This window comes from Delphinus delphis, chromosome 2 (genome assembly GCF_949987515.2).
Source record: "Delphinus delphis chromosome 2, mDelDel1.2, whole genome shotgun sequence".
Taxonomy (NCBI): Eukaryota; Metazoa; Chordata; class Mammalia; order Artiodactyla; family Delphinidae; genus Delphinus; species Delphinus delphis.
In genome coordinates, this window is record NC_082684.1 from 137,014,265 (window position 1) to 137,042,003 (window position 27,739).

General features: G+C 50.6%; 1 protein-coding gene and 1 long non-coding RNA gene across 4 annotated transcripts in view; one reads left to right on the plus strand and one right to left on the minus strand.

Moving 5' to 3' along the window:
• The window catches only part of MEGF11 (multiple EGF like domains 11), a 235,069-nt gene that overhangs the window by 206,508 nt on the left and 822 nt on the right, over positions 1-27,739 (plus strand). The window contains exons 13-24 of one of the 3 annotated variants that reach the window (XM_060005740.1): positions 3,152-3,298; positions 3,675-3,809; positions 8,691-8,819; positions 9,997-10,125; positions 10,618-10,746; positions 11,295-11,423; positions 12,733-12,969; positions 14,496-14,614; positions 16,921-16,987; positions 17,618-17,719; positions 20,221-20,277; positions 27,413-27,619. In XM_060005740.1, the coding sequence (XP_059861723.1) occupies positions 3,152-3,298; positions 3,675-3,809; positions 8,691-8,819; positions 9,997-10,125; positions 10,618-10,746; positions 11,295-11,423; positions 12,733-12,969; positions 14,496-14,614; positions 16,921-16,987; positions 17,618-17,719; positions 20,221-20,277; positions 27,413-27,619 (1,587 nt within the window). The remainder of the gene's footprint in view (positions 1-3,151; positions 3,299-3,674; positions 3,810-8,690; positions 8,820-9,996; positions 10,126-10,617; positions 10,747-11,294; positions 11,424-12,732; positions 12,970-14,495; positions 14,615-16,920; positions 16,988-17,617; positions 17,720-20,220; positions 20,278-27,412; positions 27,620-27,739) is intronic. The other 2 variants (XM_060005738.1, XM_060005739.1) reach the window with 2 other exon arrangements.
• LOC132420892 (uncharacterized) lies at positions 12,202-27,608 on the minus strand. The gene is made up of 3 exons (XR_009518467.2): positions 27,507-27,608; positions 13,076-13,136; positions 12,202-12,930 (listed from the first exon to the last, which is right to left on the minus strand). It is a non-coding gene; the product is annotated as an uncharacterized lncRNA (long non-coding RNA).

Genomic DNA, 27,739 nt, shown 5'->3' on the forward strand with positions numbered 1-27,739 from the left:
CACTGTAAAGGGGAACCATTTATTCATTCAGTTGGCATTTATTGACTCGAGCCATCACCGAGTCTTTATTTGGCAGCTACCATGTGCCCGGCACTGTGCTAGGCCCAGCAGTAAATGGCAAAATTCAACAGCAATAGCCCCTGGGCACCTACTGTGTGCCAGACACTGTCCTGGGTACTAGAGATGCAAGAATGACCAAGATCATTTCCCTGCCCATTAGGAGCACCTGGATAAAGAGAGTCAGAAGTGTCAAGAAGCCATAGTCCCTGTCTTCACAGGACACATATATATGAAATATTCAAATGATAGGGACAAAGTTGTATGCCACTATCAAATAGATGCTTGAATCCCTAGGCAGACATTCAGGGAGACTTCCTGGAGAAGGAAGACCCCAAAACCCAAAACAGTCCCTGAAGGATGTGGGTTGCTGAATTGCTGCTAGCCTTGTGACATGAACTAGAGGTCACAATATATAGATTCTTAGCCTAGCTTTACCCACCAGTGTGGATGTGTAGGGGGCCCTGAAAGATAAAGCAAAGAGATTCCCTAAGGGTAAGAATGGGAAGGACCCCTAAGGGGGATTATTATCCCCATTCAACAATAGGGAAAACAGGGCCTAGAGAAGGCAACTAACTGATGATACCACTCCTCTTCAGAAGCTGTAGTTGGAGAGCCTCCCTTTAGGCCAAGGTCAAGCCCTTTGACTGCACCGGTGCAACTGGCTTTTCCACACAAGGGGAAACCCTGGACCCTTCTCTCCACTTAGATGCCAATGTCTTAAGTTCCAGGGAGCTCTTAGGACATATAACAGCCTCAAACAGGAGCCCCACACCCACAGAACCAGGCCTAGACTAGAACAATTGGCAGATCCTAGAACCCAGTGGGCCCTTGCAGCAATCTGAGCGTAATCACCTTACACCTGTGGTTCTTAATCTCCAAAAAAGAGGACACCTTTTTTGTTTTGTTTTGTTTTTTTGCGGTACGCGGGCCTCTCACTGTTGTGGCCTCTCCCGTTGCGGAGCACAGGCTCGGGACACGCAGGCTCAGCAGCTCACGGGCCCAGCCGCTCCTCGGCATGTGGGATCTTCCCAGACCGGGGCACGAACCCGTGTCCTGTGCATCGGCAGGCGGACTCTCAACCACTGCGCCACCAGGGAAGCGCGAGGACACCTTTTTGACATGAAAACATTTGGAGGATCCCACACATGAGAGTAGCTGTACTTTTAACATCCACTGATTTGGGGGAAAACATGATAGCAACAAGCTGCCATGAATTCAGGGGTGTTTTGCATGCATTGTGTTTTATTAATCACAGTAATATCTGCATACAGTTTTAGGGAAAAGCCTACAACTATGGGAAAGAGCCTTGGGCAGCCTAACCAAGCGTGCTTGCTGCACAGGAGGGATTGGAGGTCAGACGGTGGAGCTCCTCCATAGTCCAGCGCGCCTCCCAAGAGCAGCAGGGTCCCTCGGCCTGCAGTCTGAACAGGTTGTTTTCAACAACCACAGGCCAGAGAATTCCTTGGGGCAGATCATGGCTTTTGGTTTTAAACAGCTTTGTGGTTTCCCTCGCCCCAGGCTCCCCTTCGGTCCATCCGTGTTGCTTGTCCGGGCTTCACCTCTTGTGCACCTGAAACTCCACTGGGAGAGACCTCCACTGAGGAGGAAATGTGACCACCAGATTCTCACTGGGGAAAGACTGTATTCCCAGGAAGAAGCTCCCCGCACCCCATTCCCTCCATTCAGAGGCCTATTTCCTGCAGAGTGGCATCTGAAGCCTCCACCCTGCTGCAGAATTGAGCTGTCACAGGGAGGGAGGCCCAGGGAGGGAGCATGGGCTAGACTGAGGTGCTGGAGGAGAGTGAAGCCTGTTGCATCCCCTCCCTCTCCACTCTCTCCCCCTGTTCTGCCCCCTCGCCTTTCCCCACCCACCCAGGTAAGCTTGTATAATGCCAGCCTGCCTCTAAACTGGTCCCACCGCTCTCTGCTGCTGCTAGGACCGGCTCTGTTCACTGAGCCTGAATGTCTTCCTCCCTCTTTCTTTTTCTTTCTCACGATCCCTTTCCTTATAACAAGGCAGACGTGCTTTGTAAACTAATTCTGCTCCTCTCTGAGCCTCTGATATTCACCTTCCAAAGCCAAATTGGTCTCCTGGGTCCCCATGGTCCATTCACCTTACGCGTGGCGGACTAGAAGCCTTTCTGCCTGGGAGGAAACCCCACGCCAGAGCTGGGCATCCAGCCTCAGGCCTTTTAAAATTCTTCTCAGCCTTCAGGCTGTAATCACCCCAACACATATTTCCTTTCTCTCAGCTCAAAAAAGACCATGTAGGCCTTGCTCCTCTTTCTTTTTGACAGATTCCATCCCTTCCCACATAGGCCACTGTATGTCAAACTGAAGGTCATTAAATCAATTTTTTGGGTCACAACTAGCTTTTTTTTTCCTTAAGGACATAGAATACATCATAGTGCAAAGAAAACATCAGATTGCATCACAGTGACAGTAAATGTCATTTGCAAAATGTTGGTTTCTATTATACATGTGTGCGCACATATGATATAAAATACATATTGCACTGAGGACTGTGGTCAAAAGAATCTGAAAAGACCCCACCCACTCTCTAAGCCACTGCCCAGGGGCTGGTTGGCTAGGGCCCAGCAAGGATCGGTGGCTCCTGGGCTAACGTGGGTGGGCAGGTAACTCACTCCCAGCTCATGTAGCCCCTATAATGGCACTCACTTGCTGCACTAACCTTGGATTCCAGCTAAGATGTCAAAGACAAAGGAAGCCCTTCATGATCTGATCCCTTCTGATTCCCACAATCTCATCTCTTGCCGTATCCCATCTCGTACTTTATGGTTCAACCACACTATGCTGTTTTATCTTTCAAGGCGTGATTCTCTCTCCTGCCTCCTGCTCTTTGCACATAGGGTTTCCTTTATCTGGTCAATTCCTCCTTGGTCTTTAGGGCTCAGTTCAGGCATTGCCTCTTCCTGGAAGCCCTCCCTGACCTGTTTTTCTCCTCCATATTCCCAGATTTACTGTGTTTGCCTCCACCTCTTCTTACTGCATAGTACCCCCCCCCCATTCTTCCTTTCACCCTCACCCCTTACCACTGACCTGAGTCTGCCTCTGGCCCACAGGCCCACAGGCATCCACTGTGACAGCACGTGTCCGCCCGGTCGCTGGGGCCCCAACTGCTCCGTGTCCTGCAGCTGCGAGAACGGCGGTTCCTGCTCCCCAGAGGATGGGAGCTGCGAGTGTGCCCCGGGCTTCCGAGGACCCTTATGCCAGAGAAGTAAGGCTGAGACCCTACCCCTCAGACCTTGGACAGCTCATCCTCCCCAGCCTTCCCAGCTGGAACTAGGACTGGCCTGAGAGAGGCTGGGCTTACACAGTCAGTCCCCATCAAGTCCCTCCCTCTAATCCCCTTTCTCCTGGCCCTGACTTTTCTGTCCCCAAGTTCAGGGCCTAGCCTGGCTCCCCAGTAGAAACATGACCAGACCACAGCTCCCCTCTCTGTAGAAAGGGACGGGCCCTCCCAGGTGTGGGGCAGACGTGACTCTCCCCATGCTTCTGAGAAGCCTCTCTTCATCGCTGTGTGGGACTGGACAAGTAGCCAGGCTGGCTGGGGCCCCTTGGGCTGCTGACCACCCTCTCCCCTTCACCCCCAGTCTGCGCCCCTGGGTTCTATGGCCACAGCTGCGCCCAGCCGTGCCCCCTCTGCGTGCACAGCAGCGGGCCCTGCCATCACGCCAGCGGCATCTGTGAGTGCCTCCCCGGATTCTCCGGAACCCTCTGCAACCAAGGTACCGTTTCCAGGGGGAAGGTGTGTGGACCAGCGAGACGAGGAGTCCCAGGAGGGAAGTAGCAGGGAAGGAAGGTTCAGGATTCTCATCATACTCTGTGGAGGCAGCTCCTTGGCTCTTCAGGGCTTAGACCTACCTTAATAAGAATTGGACACACCACGGGGTGTGAGACAAAGCCATGATGCAGTTGAAGGAACAGGCTCAGAGAGGTTAAATGACTTCTCCATGGTCTCACAGCTAGAAGCGGCAGAGCTGAGAAACAAATTCTGACTCCAAAGCCCAGTCTAAGCGGATAAAAATTGAAACAAGCGTAGATGAGGTCCACATATGAAGTGACCCCAAATGGCTTGTGCTGAGTGCCAAGTGGGAAAGGCAGAGAACACTGTGGGAGCTCAGAGGAGACAGTTCTGGCTTCGCTGGAGATGGCAACTTCCCAGCCCTTCTCCCCTCACACTCAGGCCAACACTAATCCCTCACCACACGCTTTCCTGTCTCAGCTGCAGAATCCACGGCACCAACTCCAGCCAACTCTTCCACTCAACGGGAGTTGAAAAGGGAGATAAAGCTTATTGAATTGGTGTGCAGCTAAACTGGCTCTCTGGGGGCGGGGAAAGCCCTAATCTGTATCATTTGCAAATTTCCATGCTGTAGATATTCCCACCATGGCTGATTCTAAGGTACCGGTTTAACACCGGTCGTGAAATTCCCGAATATTTAATAGCCAGTGTGAAGGTAGAAGCTGGCTCCGTTGCACACCGTTGCTTGCTGCTGTCCCTGGCTTAGTTAGGCCAAGGCAGGGTGGATTTGGGGGACGGCTCCGTGCCGTGTAGGACTTCAGCTGGGCCTTAGCCTAAAAGGCAGAGATGGAAGAAAGGCATTGTGGGTAGAGGAACCAATCTGGGCAAAGCACAGAGGCGTGCATATGCGACTATCCAGCCACAGGGAATGGCAGGAGGGTGCAGGGGCTGTGGATGGCAAAGGGGACTGAGAAGGTAGTCTGGGGACTCCTGGAAAGTTTTGAAGACAAGGTTGCAGAATTTGTACTTTAACCTGTAAGGAGCGAAAGGATCTTAGTCTAAGGTAAACTTAGAGCTAAAAGCAACTTCAAGGTCATCTGTGAGAGTCTCATCTGGCCTCTGCTTAAATACTTCCTTTGAGAGCTCACTGCCTCCCAGGGGACTGGATTCTTTTGATGAATAATGACCACTGAGCTCGGCTATTTTTCTAAGTGTGTGGGCCATTAATATGTATGAGTGGAAAGTTAACTCCGTGATGCTTTGAGGTCATGAGAAGTTTGGACCCCAGGGAAACATACGTGACAGTTTCATTTGCTTGCAGTCCTCCTAGGGCAGTTTAATCATAACCTGACGTGTCGAGGTTTACTTATTAAACATCGGAGACCCAGCTGTCAATACAGATAGGCCAGGTCTAAATTAGGACCTAAGCAGCCCGAGGAGTACCTCTCACATCCTGCAATGTCTGATTTATCGCCCGCTGGCCTAATGAGTATTTTCCACACATAGATCTAACAGAGTTTGCTATTAATGGCAACTGCCCTGGTTAAGTCTCAAACCTTGTAAAAAATTGAACTGACGCTTTCTAATGACTGGCTTTCCAGCGAGTTACAAATTACAGACACTGCTTATGCAGAATCATTAAACATAGATTAAATACAACCAGATGTTTTCTTTTCACCAGTCCCCCTTCTCTCCACCACCCCTCTCTTTGCCTCACTCTTGATTCAGCTAAGAAGTTAACCAATTAATGTATTAGACTGATCACATTAGCAGCTCTGTGGGTGAATTTGTCAGCCTTGCATATGTGAGAAAGACTTCAAAGGTAAGACTTGTTAGAGAAGTCTTGTTAGAGAAGCTCAGAGTTGGTTTTAGGATGGGTGTCAGTGGAGCATCTCTGGCACCCGGCTCCCCACAGAGGGCCAGGACTAGGGGATGGGTTCCCCACATCATGTACCTCCCAGAGGCAGGGAAGAGCATGCTGGGTGACCTGCTTTTCAGGAAGCCAAAGCTGGAGGCTGAGCTGCAAACAGGTGAGATGCATGTCATCCTCCTGGCAGTGGACCCGCCCTGGAAGGAGCTAAGGTTTTTGCTAGGGAAGAGCACAGGGCCCAAATCAGCCATCGTGCCCATAACCATTAACTATAGCCCAAGGCCAGTGGGTGAGGGTTATCAGTCCCATTTCAAAGATGAGGAAACAGAGACTGAGAGGAGTGATGTGGTTTGCTCGGAGGTACTTAGCCAGTGAGTGGCAGAGCTTCCTGGCTGTGTGACCTTGGGCAAGTTACTTAACCCCTCAGTCCCTCAGTTTCCTCATCTGTAGAGTTAGTAATAGTGAAAATATGTAATAATGAGAGTATTACAAGGTTAATTGAACTAATATTTGTGAAGCATTCTGAACAGTGGTACATAAAAGTGCCACAGAAGTGTTTGTTGAATACATAAATAAAACTAGGACCCAAACCCAAGGCTTTGGGCTAGAGAGCCTGGTATTGTTTGTCTCAATTGCTAATCATGTCCAGGAGAGGCACAGAGTGGCCACAGATCCAGGTGCCCACCATCCAGTTGGGGACGGGCTGACAATATGAGACAGTGTGGCCTAAGGGAGGGGTGCCAGCCCAAATTTCAAGAGATGTGGGCCTGGGGAAGTTGCTTTTCTTTAAGAATCAACACCTTCCCCTGATGCTCAGTGTGGCTCAGCCAAATGAGGGCCTCAGGGATTCAAGGACTTCCTCCCCCATAACAGGGATGCAAGGAGGCCATCTTGGAGGGTGTAGGGCCAGCTGGAACTGGGCTTTGAGGGGAGCGTGTCAAACTGAGAGGAGCTCGAAGGGACAGGGGTCACTGATTCCAGCAGAACCCACTGGAACGTCACTGCTCCTGGGGCCAGTTTTGGCCATTTGGGGAATAGTTCCTGAGTGTTTGTTGTATGCCATGCACTGTGCTGGGCACTGAGACACAACAAAGAACAAGAGAGCCAAGTTCCCTGCCCTCATAAAGCCTGCAGTCCAGAGGGGAAAATTCTGAGCTCAGCCTTTCCCAGCAGAACTTGGGGGCTGGGGTCGGGGGAGAAGGGGCAGCAGTTTATTTCCACATATTCAGCCACTGTGCCTTGAGCACCTGTTGTTTTTCCAGGCATTGTGGGTGTACAGACACGGGTGGAACCCAGGCCTGGCCTGAAACGGCTCACAAGCCACAGTAACAGAAGACCAGGGAAGAAACTAATAGAGGGTCCTAGAAGCTCAAACAGGGACATAGCCTCCCAGAACAGAGAAGAGGGGTGAATCTGTTAGGATTAAGTTCAGCTATAAGTAACATAAAAACCCAAAATAACTGACTTGAAGATGACAAGCTTTGTGTCCCTCACACATTTACAAAAAAACCAAAAAGATGAAAGAAAAGCAAAGATCCAGAAGTAGGCCACTAGGGAGTGGTAGGGTAGCTTACATAGATGGCAGGGACCCAGACTCCTTCTATCTTGTTGTTCTGCCATCCTCAGCACATGGCTTCCACCTCTGAGGAAAGGTAGCTGCTTGAGCTCCAGCTATCTTACCCACAATTCTCATCCATAATCCACATTATTCTTCAACAGGAAGGATGAATGGGCAAATAAAGACACGCATTTCCTCTTACCATTGGTCAGAATGTAGTCACGTGGTCATACCTCACTGTGCAGGTGGACATACACCGTTAAAACTACTTCTAAGGAAGAAGAGAATTGATATTGAAGGACTAGCTGTCTACTACAGAGGGATCATCGGGGAGGTGGTCCTTAAGATGTGTCTTGTAGGCAGGGTAGGATTTCCACAGCTGGGCATGAGGGTCAGGGAAATTCTGGGAGGGAACAGCTGGAGTGAAAGCACAGAGGAGGAAAGGCATGGGGTGTTATTTGGAAAGTGGTGTGTGGTCCAATGTCTGGGTGATGAGGTATGTTTAAGTGCTGATCTCTAGGATCTAGGTTTTATTCTGGGGCACTAGGGTGCCACTGAGGATGTTTGAGCAGGGCATAGGAGTGCCATGAAGAGAGCTGTGCTTTAGAGAGCTCAGGCTGTAGGAAGCAGGTGAAGGATGAATTGAGAGGGAATTGAGAGGGAGGTGCTCGGTGAACACTCATATCTAGTCCTCAAGGAGCTTGCAGCTTTGTTGAGGAAACCAGCCCTTCCTCCAGGAACCAAGGAATGACTCCTCCAGGAGGGGCCGGGATCAAAATCCTACAAAGGACTCAAGGTGGAAATACCATGGGAGCTCAGTGGAAGAGAGCACCTTGTGGACCCAGGAGGGCTCTCCTGGGGAGAAGGCTGAACTGGGGCTCAAGGAACAGGTTGGATTTGGAGAGACAGGAAACAGGGGGACAGGGATAGACATTCGGGGCCGGTCCTCCAGCCATCTAACTGCAGACAGACCTGCCACCCTGCATTTGTCCCTCTCCTTCCAGCTATACACATTCCCTGCCCTCGCAGTTGTGAGATCAGTGATGCTGACACAAGTGTGGTAATGGAAAGCAGAAGGCTTCGGGGCAGTGCAGGGACCACTGGACTGAGTGCAGAGCTGGGATTCCCAGCCTCACCACTTCTGTCTGTGAGACCTAAGTCAAGTGATTCTACCCCTATGGGCCTCAGTTCATTCCTGTCAGAGGGAATCATTACTAGAGGCTCCCGAAGAATGCAGCTGTGGACACAAGAGGGGGAACTCATTGATGTGGAAATGAAGAAGGGCGATGGGGGTGCTGAGGTGGGCAGTTCCCACCCAGATCCGTGACCCCAGGTGGCCATGGCTGTGGCCTGGGAACTTCTGGGGGTGTAGCTGTGGGTGGTGGTCTGAGGAGTACAAGTGGGAGGACAGGTGCCAGGCTGTCCTGTGCCCACAGTGTGTGCTGGAGGGCACTTTGGGCAGGACTGTGCCCAGCTCTGCTCCTGTGCCAACAACGGGACCTGCAGCCCCATCGATGGCTCCTGTCAGTGCTTCCCTGGATGGATTGGCAAGGACTGCTCACAGGGTAAGCTGCTGCCCTCTGGGAATGCTGCCCCCGGAATGCCCCCGACCATGGTCAGGCCCAGAAACACCCACTCCCTGCCCAGAACCTCTCTGCCCCTGGTGCTTCTACCTCCCAGGGCTGAAATCTCCTGCAGATAGGAATGTCCACCTGAGTCCCATATAGTCTCTATAGCTAACGTGATGAATTACTAGGATTGATCACTAGCATTATTAACTGTTAGTATTAAAGATATGGGCGTTATTCGTAGTATCATTAATACTATGAACGCTGAGTATTAATACTCCTAGCATCTGATCAAGGAGTAGCCCCTAAGTTTGGATGGGGAGGAAGAGGGAGTAGGGAAGTGAGGGGAGGCCCGGGCAGTTGCCTCACAAGGGTGTCCTCTGGGTGGCTCACGTGACTGATGTCCTGGGCATCATAGGCCTGGGCAGAGCATTGTAGGGGCTGTTCCTATAAGGTGAACCCAATCTGATAGAGAGGTAACAGGGACCCCCAATCTAAAGGCAGAGACTCAGCCTCTGCCCTGTGGAGTCCTTGGCTGATGGGTGAGACCCAGCCAGTACCCCTAGAACGGTCCCAGTTAGGATGCCCTGGCCCAGGACTTCCCTGGTGGTCCAGTGGTTAAGATGCTGCACTTCCACTGCAGGGGGCAAGGGTTTGATCCCTGGTCAGGGAACTAGGATCCTGCATGCCAGGCAGTGGCCAAAACAAACAAAAAAACTGGCCTGAAGGCATTTCCATTCTGATGGAGGAGACACCCCTGCTATCCTCCGGGAGCTCATTAGCTCCCTGAGAAGAAATAAGTCCCTACCCTGGGAAAGTACCCCCCCCCATCCTCCTGGGGAAGTTAGTACACACAGTATTCACACCGTCACCGTAAACCGCAGTGTTTACAGTTTACCACACGCTCCAAATCACAGTCATTCCCCTAAGAGGGAAGGTTCAGAAGCCCTCAGAACTGGGAGGGTGGGCAGAGAATCCGGGCTTAATGGGAATTCTGGGTGACTGGGTCAAGAGGTGAGTGGAGGAATTCTGGGAACGGTGGTTAAGCCCCGTGAAAGCCAGGAAATGCCACCCGGGGGCATCCTGGCTGACATGCACTCCCCCTTCCTCTCCCTCCCTCTCCGTCTGCCCCTCTCTGCCTGGCCCTCACCCTCGGCATCCCACCCACGCCCAGCTTGCCCACCTGGGTTCTGGGGCCCCGCCTGCTTCCACACATGCAGCTGCCACAACGGGGCGAGCTGTAGCGCCGAGGATGGGGCCTGCCACTGCACCCCTGGTTGGACCGGACTCTTCTGCACGCAGCGTAAGCCCCGCCTCCCAGCCTCCCAGCCATTTGGAATCCCATGCTGCGGCCTGCTGGCTGCCGTGGGCATCGTCTGGACATGCAGTGGAGGGAGGGAGTAGGCAGGCCCCAGAGCTCGGAGCTATCCACCCCCACCACCCACCCCTGGGGTTAAAGAGTCTGGCCGGACTCAGGGGGTTGAGGCGCCCAAAGTCCTGGAAGGCCAGAGCTATCGGGTACCCCAGCAATCACCAAGACCAGACCCTCCTTGGACAGGGGGCCCAGCGTGGGGAGGAGCAGCCTGTGGTTGCACAGCAAAGAGACATCAGCCTGGCCTCTGGTTCCAAGGTACCCTTGTCCAAAGGACTCCCTGCCTCTTTGGCGTGAGGGTTCCGAGCGTGGAGCGTGCAGGGTGTCGCTAGTCCTCACCCCATGCTCAGAGAAAGAAGGGGCAGGAGGCAGGTTTGGTCCCAACTGCACCTCAGCGGTTGCCCCCGCCCTGTTTCTCTTCAGGCTGCCCAGCAGCGTTTTATGGGAAGGACTGCGGGTATGTGTGCCAGTGTCAGAATGGTGCCAGCTGTGACCACATCAGCGGCAAGTGTACCTGCCGCACGGGCTTCACCGGGCGACACTGTGAGCAGAGTAAGCTGTCCGACCCTGGTGTCAATGCCAGGCCTCAGCCTCCTGCAGGGGAAGCCTCCCCCTTTGAGGTCCACCCATCAGGGCCCTGCACCGCCTGCTCCCTTGACTTTTGGAGCAACTCCCAAGCAGAAAACCTGAAGGTTGGGCCTACGTTGGCTTAAGAGTTTCTTCCTTCAGTGGGGGTGGGGATGGGGCATGTGGAGGCAGAGCAGAGCCTTTGCTGGGGGAGGAGCTTAGCGAGAGTAGAGGGAGGCAGATCTTGTTTGATTGATCTTTGAAGCCCCTGTGGCAACCGGCCCTGACACACAGAAGATGCTGTGTAAATATGGACCAGGTGAGGAGGAGGTAGGGGTGGGTGTCCCCCCACTCAGGGTTATAGGTGTTCTGTCTAGCCCCAAGTAGCAAACCAAAGCACATCAGGAGCTACAGAGAAAGAGGCTTCGCTCTGTGAGGCAGAACTAATCCTCACAGCTGCCCACATAAGGGATGGGAGGGGTGGAGAGTGGGCGTACCTCACGGTCGACTCCGATTCTCTTCATGCTACACAGGATGTGCCCCAGGAACCTTTGGCTATGGGTGTCAGCAGCTGTGTGAGTGCATGAACAATGCCACCTGTGACCATGTCACAGGCACCTGCTATTGCAGCTCTGGATTCAAAGGGATCAGGTGTGACCAAGGTAATACACAGATGGCAGAGTCCCCGGGGAAGGGGGCATAGAAAGGGCCCCATGGGGCAGGCTCTAGGGAGTAGCCAGTGGGACTGACTGAATTTTATAAGGACACTCTGTGACTTCCTTTTATTCACATTGGGAGGAGAGTGGGAGTGGAATGGGGAGGGGGGGGCTGAGGAGGGGGAGGCTCCAGGCACTGGAAAGGCAGATGGAGAAGGCGGCCTCTCAGGCACCACTTCCCTCTGCTCATCCTTGGCAAGTTTTGTGAGCCAAGGATGACGGCAAGCCAGTGCTGTGGAAGGGTCAGCAGACCGAGTCGGAAGATCTGCCACTACCTGCTAGGTGTCCTTGGGCCGGTCATTTCCTTTTGCTGGGTCTGTTACTCCACATGTGGAAAGACACAAGGTTCTGCTGAGAGCCAAGGAGCCCAAAGGGGCCCAACCTTGGCTCCAGGTCTATAGTCAGACAAGACCCCATAGTGCTGTTGTGAAGACCAAGTTAAGATAATGTGAGTAAAGGACTCAGCACAGTGCCTGGCACATCAAGTGAGCACTCGATAAATGGTTTTTGCTGTTGGCTGTAGGAGATAGGGATGAGAATGGGCACCCAAGCGTCCACAGTACAGAAAAGGGGCCAAAAGACATTTCCACTGCATTCTGACGGGGGATGAGGGACAGCCCACACGTATATCATCAAGAGGGGTTTTAGGAGCAGCAATCCTGGGCACACTGGTACAGCACTCACAGCTTTCGTTGTCAGTCTCTCATTAGTGCTCACAGTGGGATTGCTGTCCCCATGTTACAAATGAGCAAACTGAGGATTCTGAGTCACACAGATGGTAGACAGGGAGGGGGCTGAGTCCAGTTTTTCCTGACTCCTGAGAAACCCACTCTACCACTTACTGGTTGTGTGATCTTGGGCATATTACCTAACCTTTTGGTGACTCGGTTTCTTCATCTGTGAAAGGGAAATAATTAGTCTTTATTTCTTATAGGACTTATAAACAGCTTTTTATAGGGCTGCTGGGAAGATCAAATGAGTTAATATCTGTAACTCATTTTCAGAACAGAGTAAAACACTCAGTAAACATCCATTATTTTGGTTCCCACCTATGATCACATTTGCTCCCTGTCACGACCCTGGGACGCTACCCTTTGTAGACAGTTGAAGACAGACACGTGAGGTTGAAGGGATTGAAGAATAGGGCCAAGACCAGCACCCGGGTCTCCTAACCTTAGGAGTCTAGGCCCCAGGCTGAGGAGATCTGAAGAGCAAGCAGGCCTGCCCCAGGCTCAGCCCCTCCCTCTGTCCGCAGCTGCCCTCATGATGGAGGAGCTAAATCCCTACACCAAGATCAGCCCAGCACTGGGTGCAGAGCGGCACTCGGTGGGTGCTGTCACAGGCATCGTCCTCCTGTTGTTCCTCATTGTGGTGCTGCTGGGCCTGTTCGCCTGGCACCGGCGGCGGCAGAAAGAGAAGGGCCGAGACCTGGCTCCCCGCGTCTCCTACACACCTGCCATGAGGATGACCAGCACTGACTACTCCCTCTCAGGTAAGGGCTATGCCCCCAGCAGCTCCCTCCCGCGCCCCGCCCCCGCATACACACACACAGGACCCAAGAGGAGCCACACAGTATTCTTGGGGACACCGGGGTTTACCGCTGAAGGTGGGTGGTCGTGCCTGCAGAGTTGTCTTCTGGGGCTGGATGCTCAGGCTCCCCTGCAGAGATAATGGAGGCGAGGAGCTGGAGCTCACTTGGGAAAGGTAGATGGGGCTCCCAGGGGGTGTCATTTCCAGGATGCCCACTCTGAACAGCTACGGTTAGAAGCCTTCTTCCATTTCCCCAGAGCTTCCCCTCCTCCTCACCGGGCTTTAGTCACAAGAGCACCCACACTAAGCAGTAAATTTCCTAAATGCTCCAGGGGAACCTCTCCCCAGCCTGTGTCACCTCAGGAAACCAGCTGTGGGGCCCAATGTCCAAGCCCTGTCCCATTTTTGTTTCCTTGGTGAAGGCCTCAGAGCACCCCTCCCTCCCAGTTCCCAGAGTTAGGAGGGCCCTATTTATACAGTGGAAGGGGACGGGGCCTGACGTGGGGAAGTCTGAAAGTCTGGGCAATGTCCCTCGAATCAGGCCTGCTGGAACCCAGTCTGTTCACAAATGGGGTACCAACTCCAGCAGGCATTTATCTGGGAGTCTGGACTGCTGCCTTAGAAATAAGAACAGCTTTTTGCTTCATATTTCATTAAACAGAAGAGGTCAAAATGCTCTAAAATTGCCCACAGCCCTGAGCCACAGGAGGGTAGGCCTGTCAGGGTATGCACAAGGATGACAGCTCTCTCCAGCTGGCTCCATAGCTCATGGCTGACCTGCAGCCTCCTGGACCTTGGACTTACTTAGAAAACCAAGATCATGTCGGCCTGCTGACATGTCATTCCTGCTAATTCCATTGCCTACTATTTGCCCAGCTCCGTGCTAGGCGCTGCAGGAGAGCCAGGAGCGGCCCAGGTGCAGACCCTACCTTGAGGAAGTTCCTGGCCTACATGCTGCCCTGGGTTTCAGCCAAAGTAGATATCCCCTGATGAAATCCCAAAGCTCATAGGGAGGATTTGGGGATTTTCTTCTATGACTATAGTAAGCAAGGTTGGCTAGGTTTTCCCATGCCATTCCACTGGAATCTGCAGGAGGGCAAGGCTAAGGTCAGGAGAAGTGGGGTTCTCTTTACAGCCTCACTACTGGGATCTGACCCTGGGGGAGGCAGGGGAGGGTCAGCATAGCCCTAAATAGTGACTCAGGGATATCTGAGACTGTCAAATTAACGCTTCTCACGCTGGTGCCACCCTCCACACTGGCAAGCCTAACCTGCAACCTGCAAGGAGGGCCACCGCAAGGAAAGGGGCAAATCAGGCTCTACACATTTCTAGGGGAGTAGTAGATGCCAGGAAGCTTGGGGGCTGGGAGACTTGACTGTCTCTCTTTGCAGAGCACTTTCGAGGCAGCCCAGCCCAAGCATTAGTTTAGGGGTGTCTCATGCCAGGGCCAGGGATGTGATGGCATGTGGCACCTTGTTCTCTTCCCAGATTTGTCTCAAAGTAGCAGCCATGCCCAGTGCTTTTCCAATTCCAGCTACCACGCACTGGCGTGCGGGGGGCCTAACACCAACCAGGCCAGCACTCTGGACAGGAACAGCCCCACCAAGGTACCGGGCCCCTAACTCCCCAGCCCCCATCCGCTGTCTACGCACTGAGCCCTCACCTCTGCCTGGGAAGAAACTGCACCACCACCACCCCGCCCAGGGTCTGTGTGGAACCAACTGCCAATACAATACACATTGCCCTGTGATCCCATGTAAACACTCTGTGAAGCACGTAAGAGGAAGCCACCAGGTTATATGGAGCCAACAAGTGCCATGTAACCAGGACACGTCACATGTAACCAACTCACAGCATCACTCGATATAACATACACCCCCACACCCTGTGTGTAACCGGTGGGTACCAAGTCATGTGATCATCAAGTAATCATGTGTAGCCTTGTCACACATAACCATGTAACCACTTTTGCCTCATGTTAACACATATAATCAAAACACTACAGAATTAATCACTACAGTATGTTACCAGCACCATGTGTGCAGCCAGCACATTATAGAGTAACTGCTATTACTTAGGTACCACCTTACATACTACATGTTATCAGTACACACCCACAACCATTTGTTGCTATCAGAACCGTCACAAGGGACATGGAACCCAAACATCAGCCACAGCCAAGTGTTCCCACTGTAACTCACTGTTAATGTGAGTCCTGCAGGCCTTCAAGGTCAGGTGTGTACCACCCTGGACAGGGCCTTTCCTCACAGCTCCCAGCCTAACACTGGCTGATGGCAAGACGTCCTCGTACAATCACAGGCCCTTGGGCAAGGATGTCTCAGCACACGTGTAGTGAGCACCCCCTGGTGTGCCAGGATCCATAGTGGGCAGATGAGAGGTTCAGAAATGAGGGACAGCCCCAAGGACCACAAGGTCAACGGGCTCATGCTGCATACCTGCGTGCACACACACACGCTATGGCAGGACCATGGGGGGCTGGGTGGCAAAACCCCATCCTGGGCCAGGAACATGGCCAGGAGCAGTTTTCATCCTCCAGGTCTGTGCCTTATAGAGCTCTAGGGATCCTTTCTCCCCATCTGCCCCACAGAAAATGTCCACCAGTCCACGGACCATGGCTGCTGCCACAGCCCTGGTAGCAATGCACCCTGAGCCCCCTAGCAACAATGACACAGACCCCATATAGCCCCAGGAGCCACCCCTGTCAAGCCAGCACCCAAAGGCCCTCTTCAGGGGCTCTCAGCCTCAGTTTTCCAATAGAATGGCAGTGCTGCAAGCAGGGGTACCTCGAGGTCTGTATGCAAAGCCTGTGGCCGTCAGCCCCACACCCAGCTTCACAGCTTTAGGCTGATCTGAGGAGCCAAGGGAAGGGAATCCAGGAGCTTCCCAGCAGGAGGTCCTTGATTAACTAGAGCCACATTATCAAGGCTACAGCAGGTTAGAGGCAAAGGACGCCAGGGGTGAGAGACAAAGTCCCTTGTGGCCATGTCATTCTCGGTCTCACGCTGACAGGGAAGCACCAGCCACCCTCTGTCACTCAGTAAGGGGGTGAAGTTACTACAGAGTAGCCCACTTGGTGACCCTCTGGCTCATTTCACCCCAGGGGCCCAAAGTAGTTCTGTGTGGTCAGGGACCCCTCAGCCTGGCAAATTTTTAGCAAGGGCAGGCAGCTGTGATGACATGGAAAGGACATGGGTCTGGGAGCTGAGACCTGAGTTGTAGACCCAGCTCTGTCACTGCCTGTGTGTGTGACCATGAGCGGGGCCCACAAGCAGGACTCAGGTCCCCAGCTGTGAAATGAGAGCAACCATCCTTGCCTCATATGAAGGGCAGCTGTGAGATCGCAGGAAGAGGAAGGGTTGCGCCATAAGGCCAACCTACCCTGAAGCTTTCTTGGTCACATGAAAGGAAGATTCTCACACTCAGCCCAGGTCAGGTGGCAGAGGTGACAGTGATGTTGCAGGCAGCCTCGGCACCCGGCTCTGTGCTGGAGATGGCCTCGTGTTGCAGCCGAGACGCTGCCAACACCCCTTTCTCCTGCAGCTCAGCCCCATCCAGCTGACCTGCTTTCCCTGTCAGGGCCAGCTTGGCTCAGGCCAGTTCTTGGCTCTCAAGAGGCCCTGCCCTTTGCTCCCCTGTGTCCCAGGGGCCCAAGAGCCTTACAGCTTCAGCCAGACTGCTTAGATGGGGGTATATGTTCTGTTCCCACTGGCCTCAGCCACACCACGGTGGCCTATCATAGAACACCTAACTCTCCCTTTCCCTCAACGACCTAGCACCTAGGTGGGTCAGGGTCATCACAGGGGTGGGTGCACGAGGGTGGGCAAAAGCAAAGGCTGGGCAGGGGCATCTCAAGGGCACTAGATAGTAACTCGCTCTCCTACTTTCCAAACAGCTCAGTAACAAGTCCCTTGACAGAGACATGGCAGGCTGGACCCCCTACAGCTATGTGAACGTGTTAGGTCAGTAGTGGTTTGAGTCTGGTCCCCTGCCATCACATCCCACCCTCTTCTCCTTCTCCCATATTGACAGGGGCCCATCCCAGCTCCCTGGGAGAGTTAGTAGATAAATCTTAAGCATGGTTTCCCCCAGGGTGAAGGGGTGTGGGGAGGAAACCCAAGCCCCTATTTCAGCTCTTATAAGCAAATGAAGTCCAAGAGCCCTTTCATTCCTATGTTAGGGGATAGGGAGAGAGTGGCTATGACCCAGGGACCACAAGGGAGAAAGCTAGGGCCCAGATGTGGGGATTCAGGTTGGAAGCAAAAGATGCACTCACCATCTGGGAAAGGGACCCCTGCCTGAGCCAGGCCCCACCAAGGTGCCCCTTTCAAGGGCTTATTCCCTCTGCCCCACTGCCCTGGCAGACACCAATTCCTATGGGGGTGCGGGTGAGGGGTGGGGAGTGAGGGGTAGCAAGGCCAGTGGCCTCAGCTCTAGCAAATCCCTCTGGCCCTGCTGGCTCTAGCGCCTTTGGATGCTACACATGGAAGCCCTAATTCCTTCCAACCTGCCCCACCCTGACCCTCATCCCCCAACCCCTGCCATACCAGGGCCCTGGGAATAATGGCTCCTCCCTGTCATCCTCTCACTAGACTCCCATTTCCAGATCAGTGCCCTGGAGGCCAGGTACCCGCCCGAGGACTTCTACATTGAACTTAGACACCTCAGCCGCCCCGCTGAGCTACACTCACCAGGTTAGACTCCCAGCCCTACCCTCTATCCCCTGGACCCCTGAGGTTGTCATACCAGACCAGACCCAGCACCTACCCTAACCCCCACTCCTATCCTTTAACTTACCCCCATGGTCCCAGAACTCTCCCTGCTGAGCCCCTTCCCTCCGACATAATTAATCTACAAGCCCGATTCCCTATCTGAAGAAGGAAGCCTGTCTGGATCCCCCCAGTCACCCCTTCTCCTCCTATCATGGTCAGTGGATATGGACAAACTGCAAGTAGTATTAGGTGAAGGGAACACAACATAACCGCACTCCCTGCAGACCACAGAATACAACCCAAAACCACTGAGAAGTGACTTGGAGATGGTGACATCTTTGGGATTCTTTGGGCCCGTGGATGTGAATGACGGAGAGTTGGTTCTCTGGCCAAAAAGCCCAATGTCCCTGAGAGAGAGACCCCAGACTGGCTCTCCCAGATCATAGGGTAGGGTGGTCCAGTAGGGATCTAGAGAGGTTGAGGCAGGATGTGTCAACCAACATCCTCTGTGCTCATCTATTAGGCTCAAACCTGGTAGCTTGGGAAAGATGCAAAAAAGAGACTTGGAAAATCAGTCCTGCTATGGGAGGATGTGAGGTAGGAGTTACAGAAGTAGGTGCAATGAATAAACAGAGAATTTGGCCTCCCTACAAAGTAGTCCTGCCCTAGATGGCACACTGGACAACCTGGGCCTGAATTCAGGCTCTAGCTGGTTTCTAGAGCTCAAGTGAAATGCAGCTCTACCAACCCCTGCAGGTCTCTGAGGCCAGTAGCAGTAAGAAGAGCAAAGGTTCTAAATCCATCTACCTGTTAAGTAGGCATGGGCTTCACATACCCTGGGCTTATACCCAGGAGGCTGTGCTCCTGGCTGTGAGCCCCCTAAGCAGTGCTCAGGACATTCAATAACCCCACCAAATACAACCCCCCGACACACACACTACCACCACCCTGCACCTCTTTCCATTTGGGAGCATCCTCTGGGCTCAGCCCAGATTTCTCCCTTCAACCACTGTAGCCAGAGCCACCACACGCTGTCATTTTTTCGCTTACACTGAGGCAGGCTGGTGGCCAATGGGAGAGAATACTTGAGAACATCTGAGCTCTAGGCAGAACTCAACTTCTCACTTGTCAGTGTGATCTCAGACAAGTCACTGCCCTTCTTTGAGCCTGTTTCCTGTTCTCTAAAAAGGGAAAAAGTTAACAGCCTAGCCTCCCTCCCTCAGGGAGGGCAAAAGAAGCCCTGGTCTAGAATAAAGTGCTGAACTGACACCAGTGATACAGACTGTTACAGTCATGCTTCTGAAGGGCACAGGTACCTACAGGCCCTCTGGAGAATAGCAAACTTGAGAAAAACTTGGATCTGATTCTGCTCTATCACTGAGCAATGTGTGGAAGGAAGGGAGATAGGAGTAGGCTCCTGCAATTTCAACTAGGGACCTCTATATGGAAGAGGTATGGGGATGTATCTAAAGAGCCATGGGTTGGTCTTCAGTGTCAACAACTGGGGAGAGTCAAGTGCAGTCAAACTGTATTTTAGTAAGCACTTGCTGCATGCCTTGCCTGATATGGCATTCTCAGTTAAAAGCTGAAAATAATGGCTTCGTGAGCCCAAGTCATCACTGTCCCAAATTTAAAGTATCACATAATTTCTTTTCTGGGATCACCAGTAGCAAAGAACCAGAGCTTGGTCGCTGAAGCTTTGTGTCCTTCCTGCCTCTGGCTGGGGCTCAGAACCATGCATTGTGGGAGCCTAGGATAAACTGTGACAGCCAAAAGGGAAAAAAGAAATCCTTGGGACTGACAAACACTGGTAGTATTGTTCAAATACAACTCTCAATTATGTGCAAATGGTCCACCCAAAAAAAGTGGGGCAGGGGGAGGGGGACTAAGCCAGCTGACTATGTAAGGGAATGACTATACATCCTGTAGAGATGACCAATGAAGAACCTCAGCTACCTGTTCACCTCCCTCTGGCTCCCCTCAGTCGAGCTTTGGATCCAGAAGGGGAGAGGGAAGACCAGAGCTACAAGGTGAGAAACAGTCTTCACCCCCTCTCCGAAGTCCAACAGAACTGGGACTGGGAATGTCATACACCCTTCCCCCAAGCTAAGAACTGGTTCTGATTCATTCCTTATCCTATACTTTTGGAGACTGAAACTTCACCTACAGTGACTGTAGGTGGCATCAGAACTGCCTTTGATCACCTCCTGGAAGACATTCCCCTCAGAGTGAAGGTTAAAGAGCAGTAGTGCTAAATATGCCAGGGGGTGCTGTAGCTCATCATTTATGCTTTAGGAGCTTTTAAAGAATTCCTGTATGGTCAAGATGATTTAGAGTAGATTAAACCCAGAATAATTTTCTAGCACTAAAGAACTATTTATTTTCTGGGTAGAAAAGACAACAAACAAACAAAAGAACTCATGCAGTCTAGGTAAACCTCATTCACCCCTATAATTTTCTTTCCTTTTACTGTTTTTATGCAGGTGCTTGTGGAATGGATAGACGTCAGAACACATACATTATGGACAAAGGCTTCAAAGGTACAGTATCTAATCCTGATGTCCCATTAGAAAGGGCTTAGCAAGAAAAAGAGTGCAGATCTGAAATGGCCAGTTCTACCAGGTACAAACTGCGCATCTCTTCCCCCACCCCCCCAAAAAATGTTAAAGACCACAGGACCTGGGGCTGCTGGGTAGCTCTGCCCAGGAGGAGCAATCATAATAATAATGATTTCATCTTTTGATTTCAGTTGCACCTGCTTAGGAAACGCTTATGGGTTTTTTATAGATGCCAACTAAATGTCTTCGGAAATGTAGAACGTCATTATCCAACCAATTAGTACAAGTTAAATTGATTATAAAATCTGAAATAAAGTCAATCTACCTGCCCCAGAGGCCTCCTGTCATTGCGCTGGTAAGGAATGCCACCCTGCACCTTCTGGCTTTCTGGGGCACAAGGAATGAAAATAATACCTAGTGTTAATATTGTACGGCACTCCACCCTCACGAGATCTCTGCCCCAGAGAAGAGAGAAGCCAGGACTAATCCCTAACACATAGGAACTGCAAGTTGGATCATCCTTCTAGGAAGTATACAGGTGAAGCCAAATATGAAAGGTCAGGTCCTGCCCCAGGCTTAGGGCCTAGGTTTAAATAACAGAAATGTGTGAAACAGGTGGCTTGGAAATTGTCACTTATTAACTATGACCAACCACCGTAAGGCACAGTTTTCTCAAATTGCAAGGTTGGGATAAGTATGCCTGTCCTATGATCTAACAAGGTTATCCTGAGTATCTAATAAAAAACACAGATCAGAAGTGTTTCTGCATATTGTAACGGGTTATACTAATGTAGTAGAGTTGTCCTTTTGTCTCTGAGGACTATTTAAGAGTCTCAGCCAAACTGAAAGAGATATGACTTACAGCAACGATCCCAGTGGATATCCTAAACCTAGCTGTGTACCAGAATCACCTGGAAAGCTTGTTAAAAATACATATGTTCACCCCCCAACTCCCCAAGATTCTGATGCCATAGATCTAGAGTGGGACCTTTTGTGACAAATGCCTCAGGGCATCCTTATGTAGCGTATCACCTAACACTTACAAACCCCTAAGTCTAGACTGACTCAGATTTCCCAGATTACCCTTCTGGTCTTTCAAACTTAGCCTTAGGTACACCTGAGACACCACGTTCCTAACCAAGGAGAGCTAGTCGTCTTCAACCTTTGGTGGGGTGGTTATTAGAAGTGGGGTGAGAAAAAAAAAGTGGGGTGAGCTAGGGGTGGATGGTGGTGAGAATTGTGTTCTGAACAACAGAGCAGGAAGGACAAGTCTCCACCAGCACGTGTTAGGATGTGCACAGCCCAAGAGAACGATCTGAGGACAGAAGGTCACCACCCATAGGTCACTATGCCCTTGGGATCATCATTCTGGCAATTTTTTGTTAGTTTTGACTTAAACCACCCAAATGAAAGGAAGCGCCATTACAGTAGATGAAGCTAAACAATAGAAAACAAACAAAACTATACTGTCTTTTATCACTGTGACCTGGGACCTCAGTTTCTTTCTCAAGGAGGAATGGGGACTGGACAGAAACATCTCTAAGGACCTTTACAGCTCTGAGAATATGCATGACTCAAGCATGAATGAATTCAGACAGGCCCAGACACCTCAATAAATGAGCACACAACTTCCCTATGCACTTCATTGTCCTACGCATTGTGATTAGAGTAGTTACTCGCAGCCATAAATGTAAAACAAAGTTAAGGACTCAGCCATGGCGTCATTCATTCCTGTTTTGTGGGATCGTATATCTGAGTGTCTGAGTGCAGGGGAGACTTGGAAGCTAGCAGCCAGGTTTCATTTCACCACTCTGGCTATAATTATCCTTTAAACTGGAGAGAAAAGATGGCTATGTAGGCAAATGTACCAACAGGTGTTTGTTAGGGACCAACACACCAGAACAAGAGGAAAATGGAACATCACAGTTAAGAGCTTTACAGAAATACTTATCAAAGACATGGAAATAAACCCCACTAACTGGCTGAACTCCCCAGATAAACATATAATAAATTAGTTTGTACCAGGAATGGAATTATTTCCTAAAACTACTGGCCCAAACCAAATTATAACCACTAAGAGTTAAGATAAAGAGTCTTAGGGCTTCCCTGGTGGCGCAGTGATTGAGAGTCCGCCTGCCGATACAGGGGACACGGGTTCGTGCCCCGGTCTGGGAAGATCCCACATGCCGCGGAGGGGCTGGGCCCGTGAGCCATGGCCGCTGAGCCTGCGCGTCCGGAGCCTGTGCTCCGCAATGGGCAGTTAGAGGCCCGTGTACCGCAAAAAAAAACCAAAAAACAAAACAAAACAAAAGAGTCTTAGTGTTCTCTGAACTCAGTGGGAAAGAGCCCTGGCCTGGGAGTTAAAAGATATGGGTTCTAAGGGGAATTCCCTGGTGGTCCAGTGGTTAGGACTTGGTGCTTTTACTGCTGGGGCCCGGGTTCAATCCCTGGTTGGAGAACTAAGATCCTGCAAGCTGCACGGTGCAGCCAAACAAAAATTTTAAAAAAAAACAAAAAAACAAACGGGCTTCCCTGGTGGCGCAGTGGCTGAGAGTCCGCCTGCCGATGCAGGGGACACGGGTTCGTGCCCCGGTCCGGGAGGATCCCACATGCCGCGGAGCGGCTGGGCCCGTGAGCCATGGCCACTAAGCCTGCGCGTCCGGAGCCTGTGCTCCGCAACGGGAGAGGCCACAACAGTGAGAGGCCCGTGTACCGCCAAAAAAAAAAAAAAAAATTGGGTTCTAGTCCTGGTTCTTGCTGTGTGGCACTGATTAGATCACAGTGTTGTTTTCTGAGTCTTGGTTTCTTCCCCTATTAGAAGGACAGGGTTGGGGATCCCCTGGTGGCGCAGTAATTAAGAATCCGCCTGCCAACGCCAGGGGCATGGGTTCGATCCCTGGTCTGGGAAGATCCCACATGCCTCAGAGCAACTAAGCCTGTGTGCCACAACTACTGAGCCTGCGGTCTAGAGCCTGTGCTCCGCAACAAGAGAAGCCATCGCAATGAGAAGCCCGCGCACCGCAACAAAGAGTAGCCTCCACTCACAACTAGAGAAAAGCCCGCGCGCAGCAAAGACCCCACACAGCCATAAATAAGTAAATTTATAAAAAAAAAAAAAGACAGGGTTGTGCAAGCACTATCTCTAAAGCCCTTTCCAGCTCTAAGCATCTAATCCAGTCAATGCTCCCTTTCCCCTGTTACTTACTAAACACCTCCACTCACTGTCATCTGGAGGTTGCGCGAGATCACTCATACCGCTGTGCTAACCCCATTTTACCTCTAAACACCTTTCCATCTCTCCTTCCCCTGCTCCCCTCTCAGCAAAATTATTCTGCAACAAACTGCCTCATGTCAACACTTATCTGTCAGGCATTTCAAAGTGCTATAGAAGAATCCTCCCCACTACTCTCCATCACCTTAATGATCCTGAAATCCTGGATCCCACTGTTGCTGCCCCTTTTCCCACCTGTATGCTCCTTGCTAATCCAACCTCCAAGTCTCTCCTTGCAATAACCTTGGCTTCCCAGGTAGTCAGGAGCCCACCAACATCCTGAAAACTTTTTTCAGCCAGTGTGGGAGAAAAGGCATTGTGGCCTTCTAATAGTAGTAGTAGGCTGAGAAGACAAGAGATGGACGTTCAGTGCCTAGGTTTTCCCCAACAGTGAAATATTGGCCTTAAGTAGATGATAGTGTGAACCTGAAGGCTGGGATAAGTTCAAATCCTACTCACAAGATGGCCTTGGAAAATCATTTCCCCTCTCTCGATTTGTTACTTCCTTTATAAAATGAAGATGTTTCAATTAGTTCATTTCAGAGGCCCCTTCTGCCTCTGATAGTTATGTGGCTGTATGTGATTTGCGGAAGGTAGGGACTATATGAGAACAAATGCCAGGACATTATAGGGCTAAACCTTCAGCCTTGATGCTAATTACAGGCCTTAAAGGAGCGACTCCCCAGAGCTTGGAGAGCCTTGGTTGATGTCTCCCCTTTCTTTGCAACATGCCCAAAGTGCAAAGACTGGTATAGAGGTGGGGCTATAAAAAGATGAGGAAGTGTCCTAGAGCAGCTGGTTATTCTTCCCCTTACCATGCCCTCCCTCAGAGCAGGCAGGTGGATGACTCAGCTGGAGAAAAGAGTAGGTTCCTGAAGTATAGTTTTCCAGCTGGCCCTGCCCTTCCCCTCCCTCCTCAGAAACAGAATCCAGTTTATTCCATAATTCAACACCCTCCTACCACCACCTCCAAACACACACACGCACACACACACTCTTCTCCATCCCCTTTGGCTTTACCTCTGGCCCCTTTATGGATGATACATCTTCTCCCTGAGACTCACCCCATTCCCACAAACCCCAATTTCTCTTTTATCTATTTAGATGCATCCCCTGCTACAGAGCAAACAATTTATTTCCCCAAACTTGAAAGCAGCCGACTTTTCTGGTGGAAATAAGAGGGCCACTACTGGTTGGCTGAGGCTCTGTTAGGCATTGAGCTAGAGCTTCAAGCCTCTCCCACTGCCCTAATAATCAGTCATGGGACGTCCACAAAAAGAGCTTGGCCCTTCTCAGCTGAACTTGGCCCCACAGATAAAAGGCTTTCCTTGTTCAGGGTAAGGTGAAGCTGTTGCAGATAGTTTGCATTTAGGATATAGGACAGGCATACAGGGTAACAAAATATGAGGGGAAAACACCTTGATTGGGTATCAGAGCAGGGAGGGGTTGTCCTAACTTAACTACTTACTAACATTAGGCAAACTTTATGAGCTTTAGTTTCCTCATTTCTAAAGTAGTAATACTAGTCCTTCCTGCCTGGCCCCCTGCACAGATGTAACAAGTGTCAGTGATCTAACTGGAGTCAGTGAAGACCAGCTACATGTGCTATAAAGCGAGCTAACACTAGTCCTCAAATTTTAGAAAATATGCAACTGAGTCAGCTGCCAATCAAAGTAAAACTGATGTGCCTGCGTGGGGAGGAGGGGAGAGGTGTTGGGGATAGCCCTTCTTTAAGCAGTACTAGTAGTCCTCAGCTTCCACAGGAGCAGCTGAGTCATACTGCCTTACTACTTGGCTGGTAAATTCAGAGAACCCAAAATGGGACCAAGGGGCCAGCTGAGGTTCCTAGACTTAACCCCACTCCCTTGTACTAAGAAACAAAGTATTCACTAGAGGCAATTCCATGTGACTTGGGCAGGTCATGGCCTAGCACCCAGAGCCACCTTTCCCCTATGAGAGCCTCACCAGTAGCTGGGCCAATCCAGCCTCCCTTTAGTCTCTGCTGGGACTGCTCGCTGTCTAGCAAGAATGTTTTCTCCTCCTCTCTAGGGTTCTAGGGTAGAGAGAGGCCACAATCCAAGACAGGACCCAAGACCCACATCTCTCTCTGCCTGGGGGCTAAGCTGTGATACAAAGTGCTCTGAGCCTGGTTCTGGAGCTTGCTCTAATACTGATGAGCAGGGTAACCCTGGGGAAGTCACTATACAAATCTCAGTTTCCTCATAAGCAATAAAGGGGGAGGGGAAATAATAATTACTGCTCTGCCTACACTTTTAGGAACTAATGGGTGAATGTAGTTTTGTACAAGATTGAGGAAATGTTACCTGCTAAAACAAACATAAATAACCCTATACTAACAAAAAAGTAAATCCCCTCCCAACCAGTTACCTGCTGTGGGAGAAAAGACTCCTGTGGTGGCACACATCTCAACTACTTCAGTCACGTGGAGCGCTCTGCTCTCACCGGACCAAGGTACATCCAGTAACCCCTTGAATTACACTACCACTTTCACTTTTTTACATTTTCATTAATTTCACAAGTTGGAGGCAGAAAGCATAGAAAAATAGCAGCCCCAAATGTAAATTGTGGTGGTTCTAGTGAAAGATCATCTGAGAATTTTACCATCTGCTAGCACTTATAGAAATTTAGAGCTGAGAAATAGAGAAATTTCACCATCTGCTACCACTTATAGAAATGTAGACTTCTTAGATCACTCTTGACTACGAAGCCCCTGCAACTCAGTGCTTATTTCTAGATTCCCCTGGCTGGCAGAGCCTCACAGAAGGATGAGGGCCAGAGTTGCCAAATTAGAGAGTCTCCTGCTTTTTCTAGGCAAGTTCTGCCTCATTTGAAACAATCCACAGGAGGCAGTAATCTTCCCCCAAAAGGGAAAATGGCATAGAGGTTGAAAGAAGGGCTCCCGTTTCACTGTGACTCCCAGTCACAAAGAGAACCTTCTTCCTCCAGTGAGCTACAGTTACCTTGCTTCATATTTGGAAACCAGTTTGCATCTTTTGTACCCTAATACACCCTGAAGTCTTGGGGATGATGCACCTGAGAGACTACAGGAGAAGCAGCATGAGTTCTCCTAGTATCAGAGAAAGATACTGCTAAAATAGATTTCAGTTAGCATTCCTGAGAACTGGAGTAACTGACCCCAGAAGATATACTGCAGGCTTACTAGAAAACAGGAACTTTCCAAAGCCTAGCTTGAGACCCAGGTGCTTTTTAAACCTCTATTACACTTCAGTCTGCCCCACCTCTGATCACGAGCTTCTCGAGAGCAGGGATACTACCTGTTTACTGCCTAATGGTTGCCAAATTGCTGGCACTTGTGCCAAATCACACACCTACTTCTTCTGAACCTAAGCTTAGTCATCAAAAAGAATTCAGAAAAATGATATCACAGAAAATACACAGGCCAAGGAGTCCCAAGGCATGGATTCAAGTACTGGCACTGCCATTCATGAGCCATATGACCTTAGACAAGTCACTTCATCTCCCTGGGCCATCATCTCATAAAATACAGTCAACTATCCTTGCAAGATTTTGTAAAAATTAAACAACAGATGTGAAAGCATATTATGAATATCTTGAATTAATCCCTTTCTGGTGCTATACCTGACTACTAAAGCAAAAATGTTCTTATCCCTCCAAAAACATAATTCCTTAGAACTCTGCTTACCTAGAAAAGCACTCCTCAACATATTTAGTAAGTGAATCTTGGATTATCAAAGGTGTTTACAACTTCTCAATCCTGAAAGCACATAAACTGTACTCTGCTTTTGGTATTTAAATTAAGTCATATGTCCTTGCTTGTCCTAAGAAATCTCTCTTGCCTTGCAGATTACATGAAAGAATCCGTATGCAGTTCTAGCACTTGTTCCTTGAATAGCAGTGAAAACCCTTATGCCACAATTAAGGACCTACCCATCCTCACCTGCACGCTTCCAGAAAGCAGCTATGTAGAAATGAAGTCGCCTGTGCACACGGGGTCTCCATACACAGATGTGCCATCCTTGTCGACATCTAATAAAAATATATATGAAGTTGGTAGGTGTCTCAAATAAGTAACTTAGTGAAATCAGGGCATTAGTACAGCATCTGAAGTGAAAACAGCCCTCTCCAGTCCCCGTCTTGAAAATACACCCTTCTTTTGTTGCTTTTTAAGGA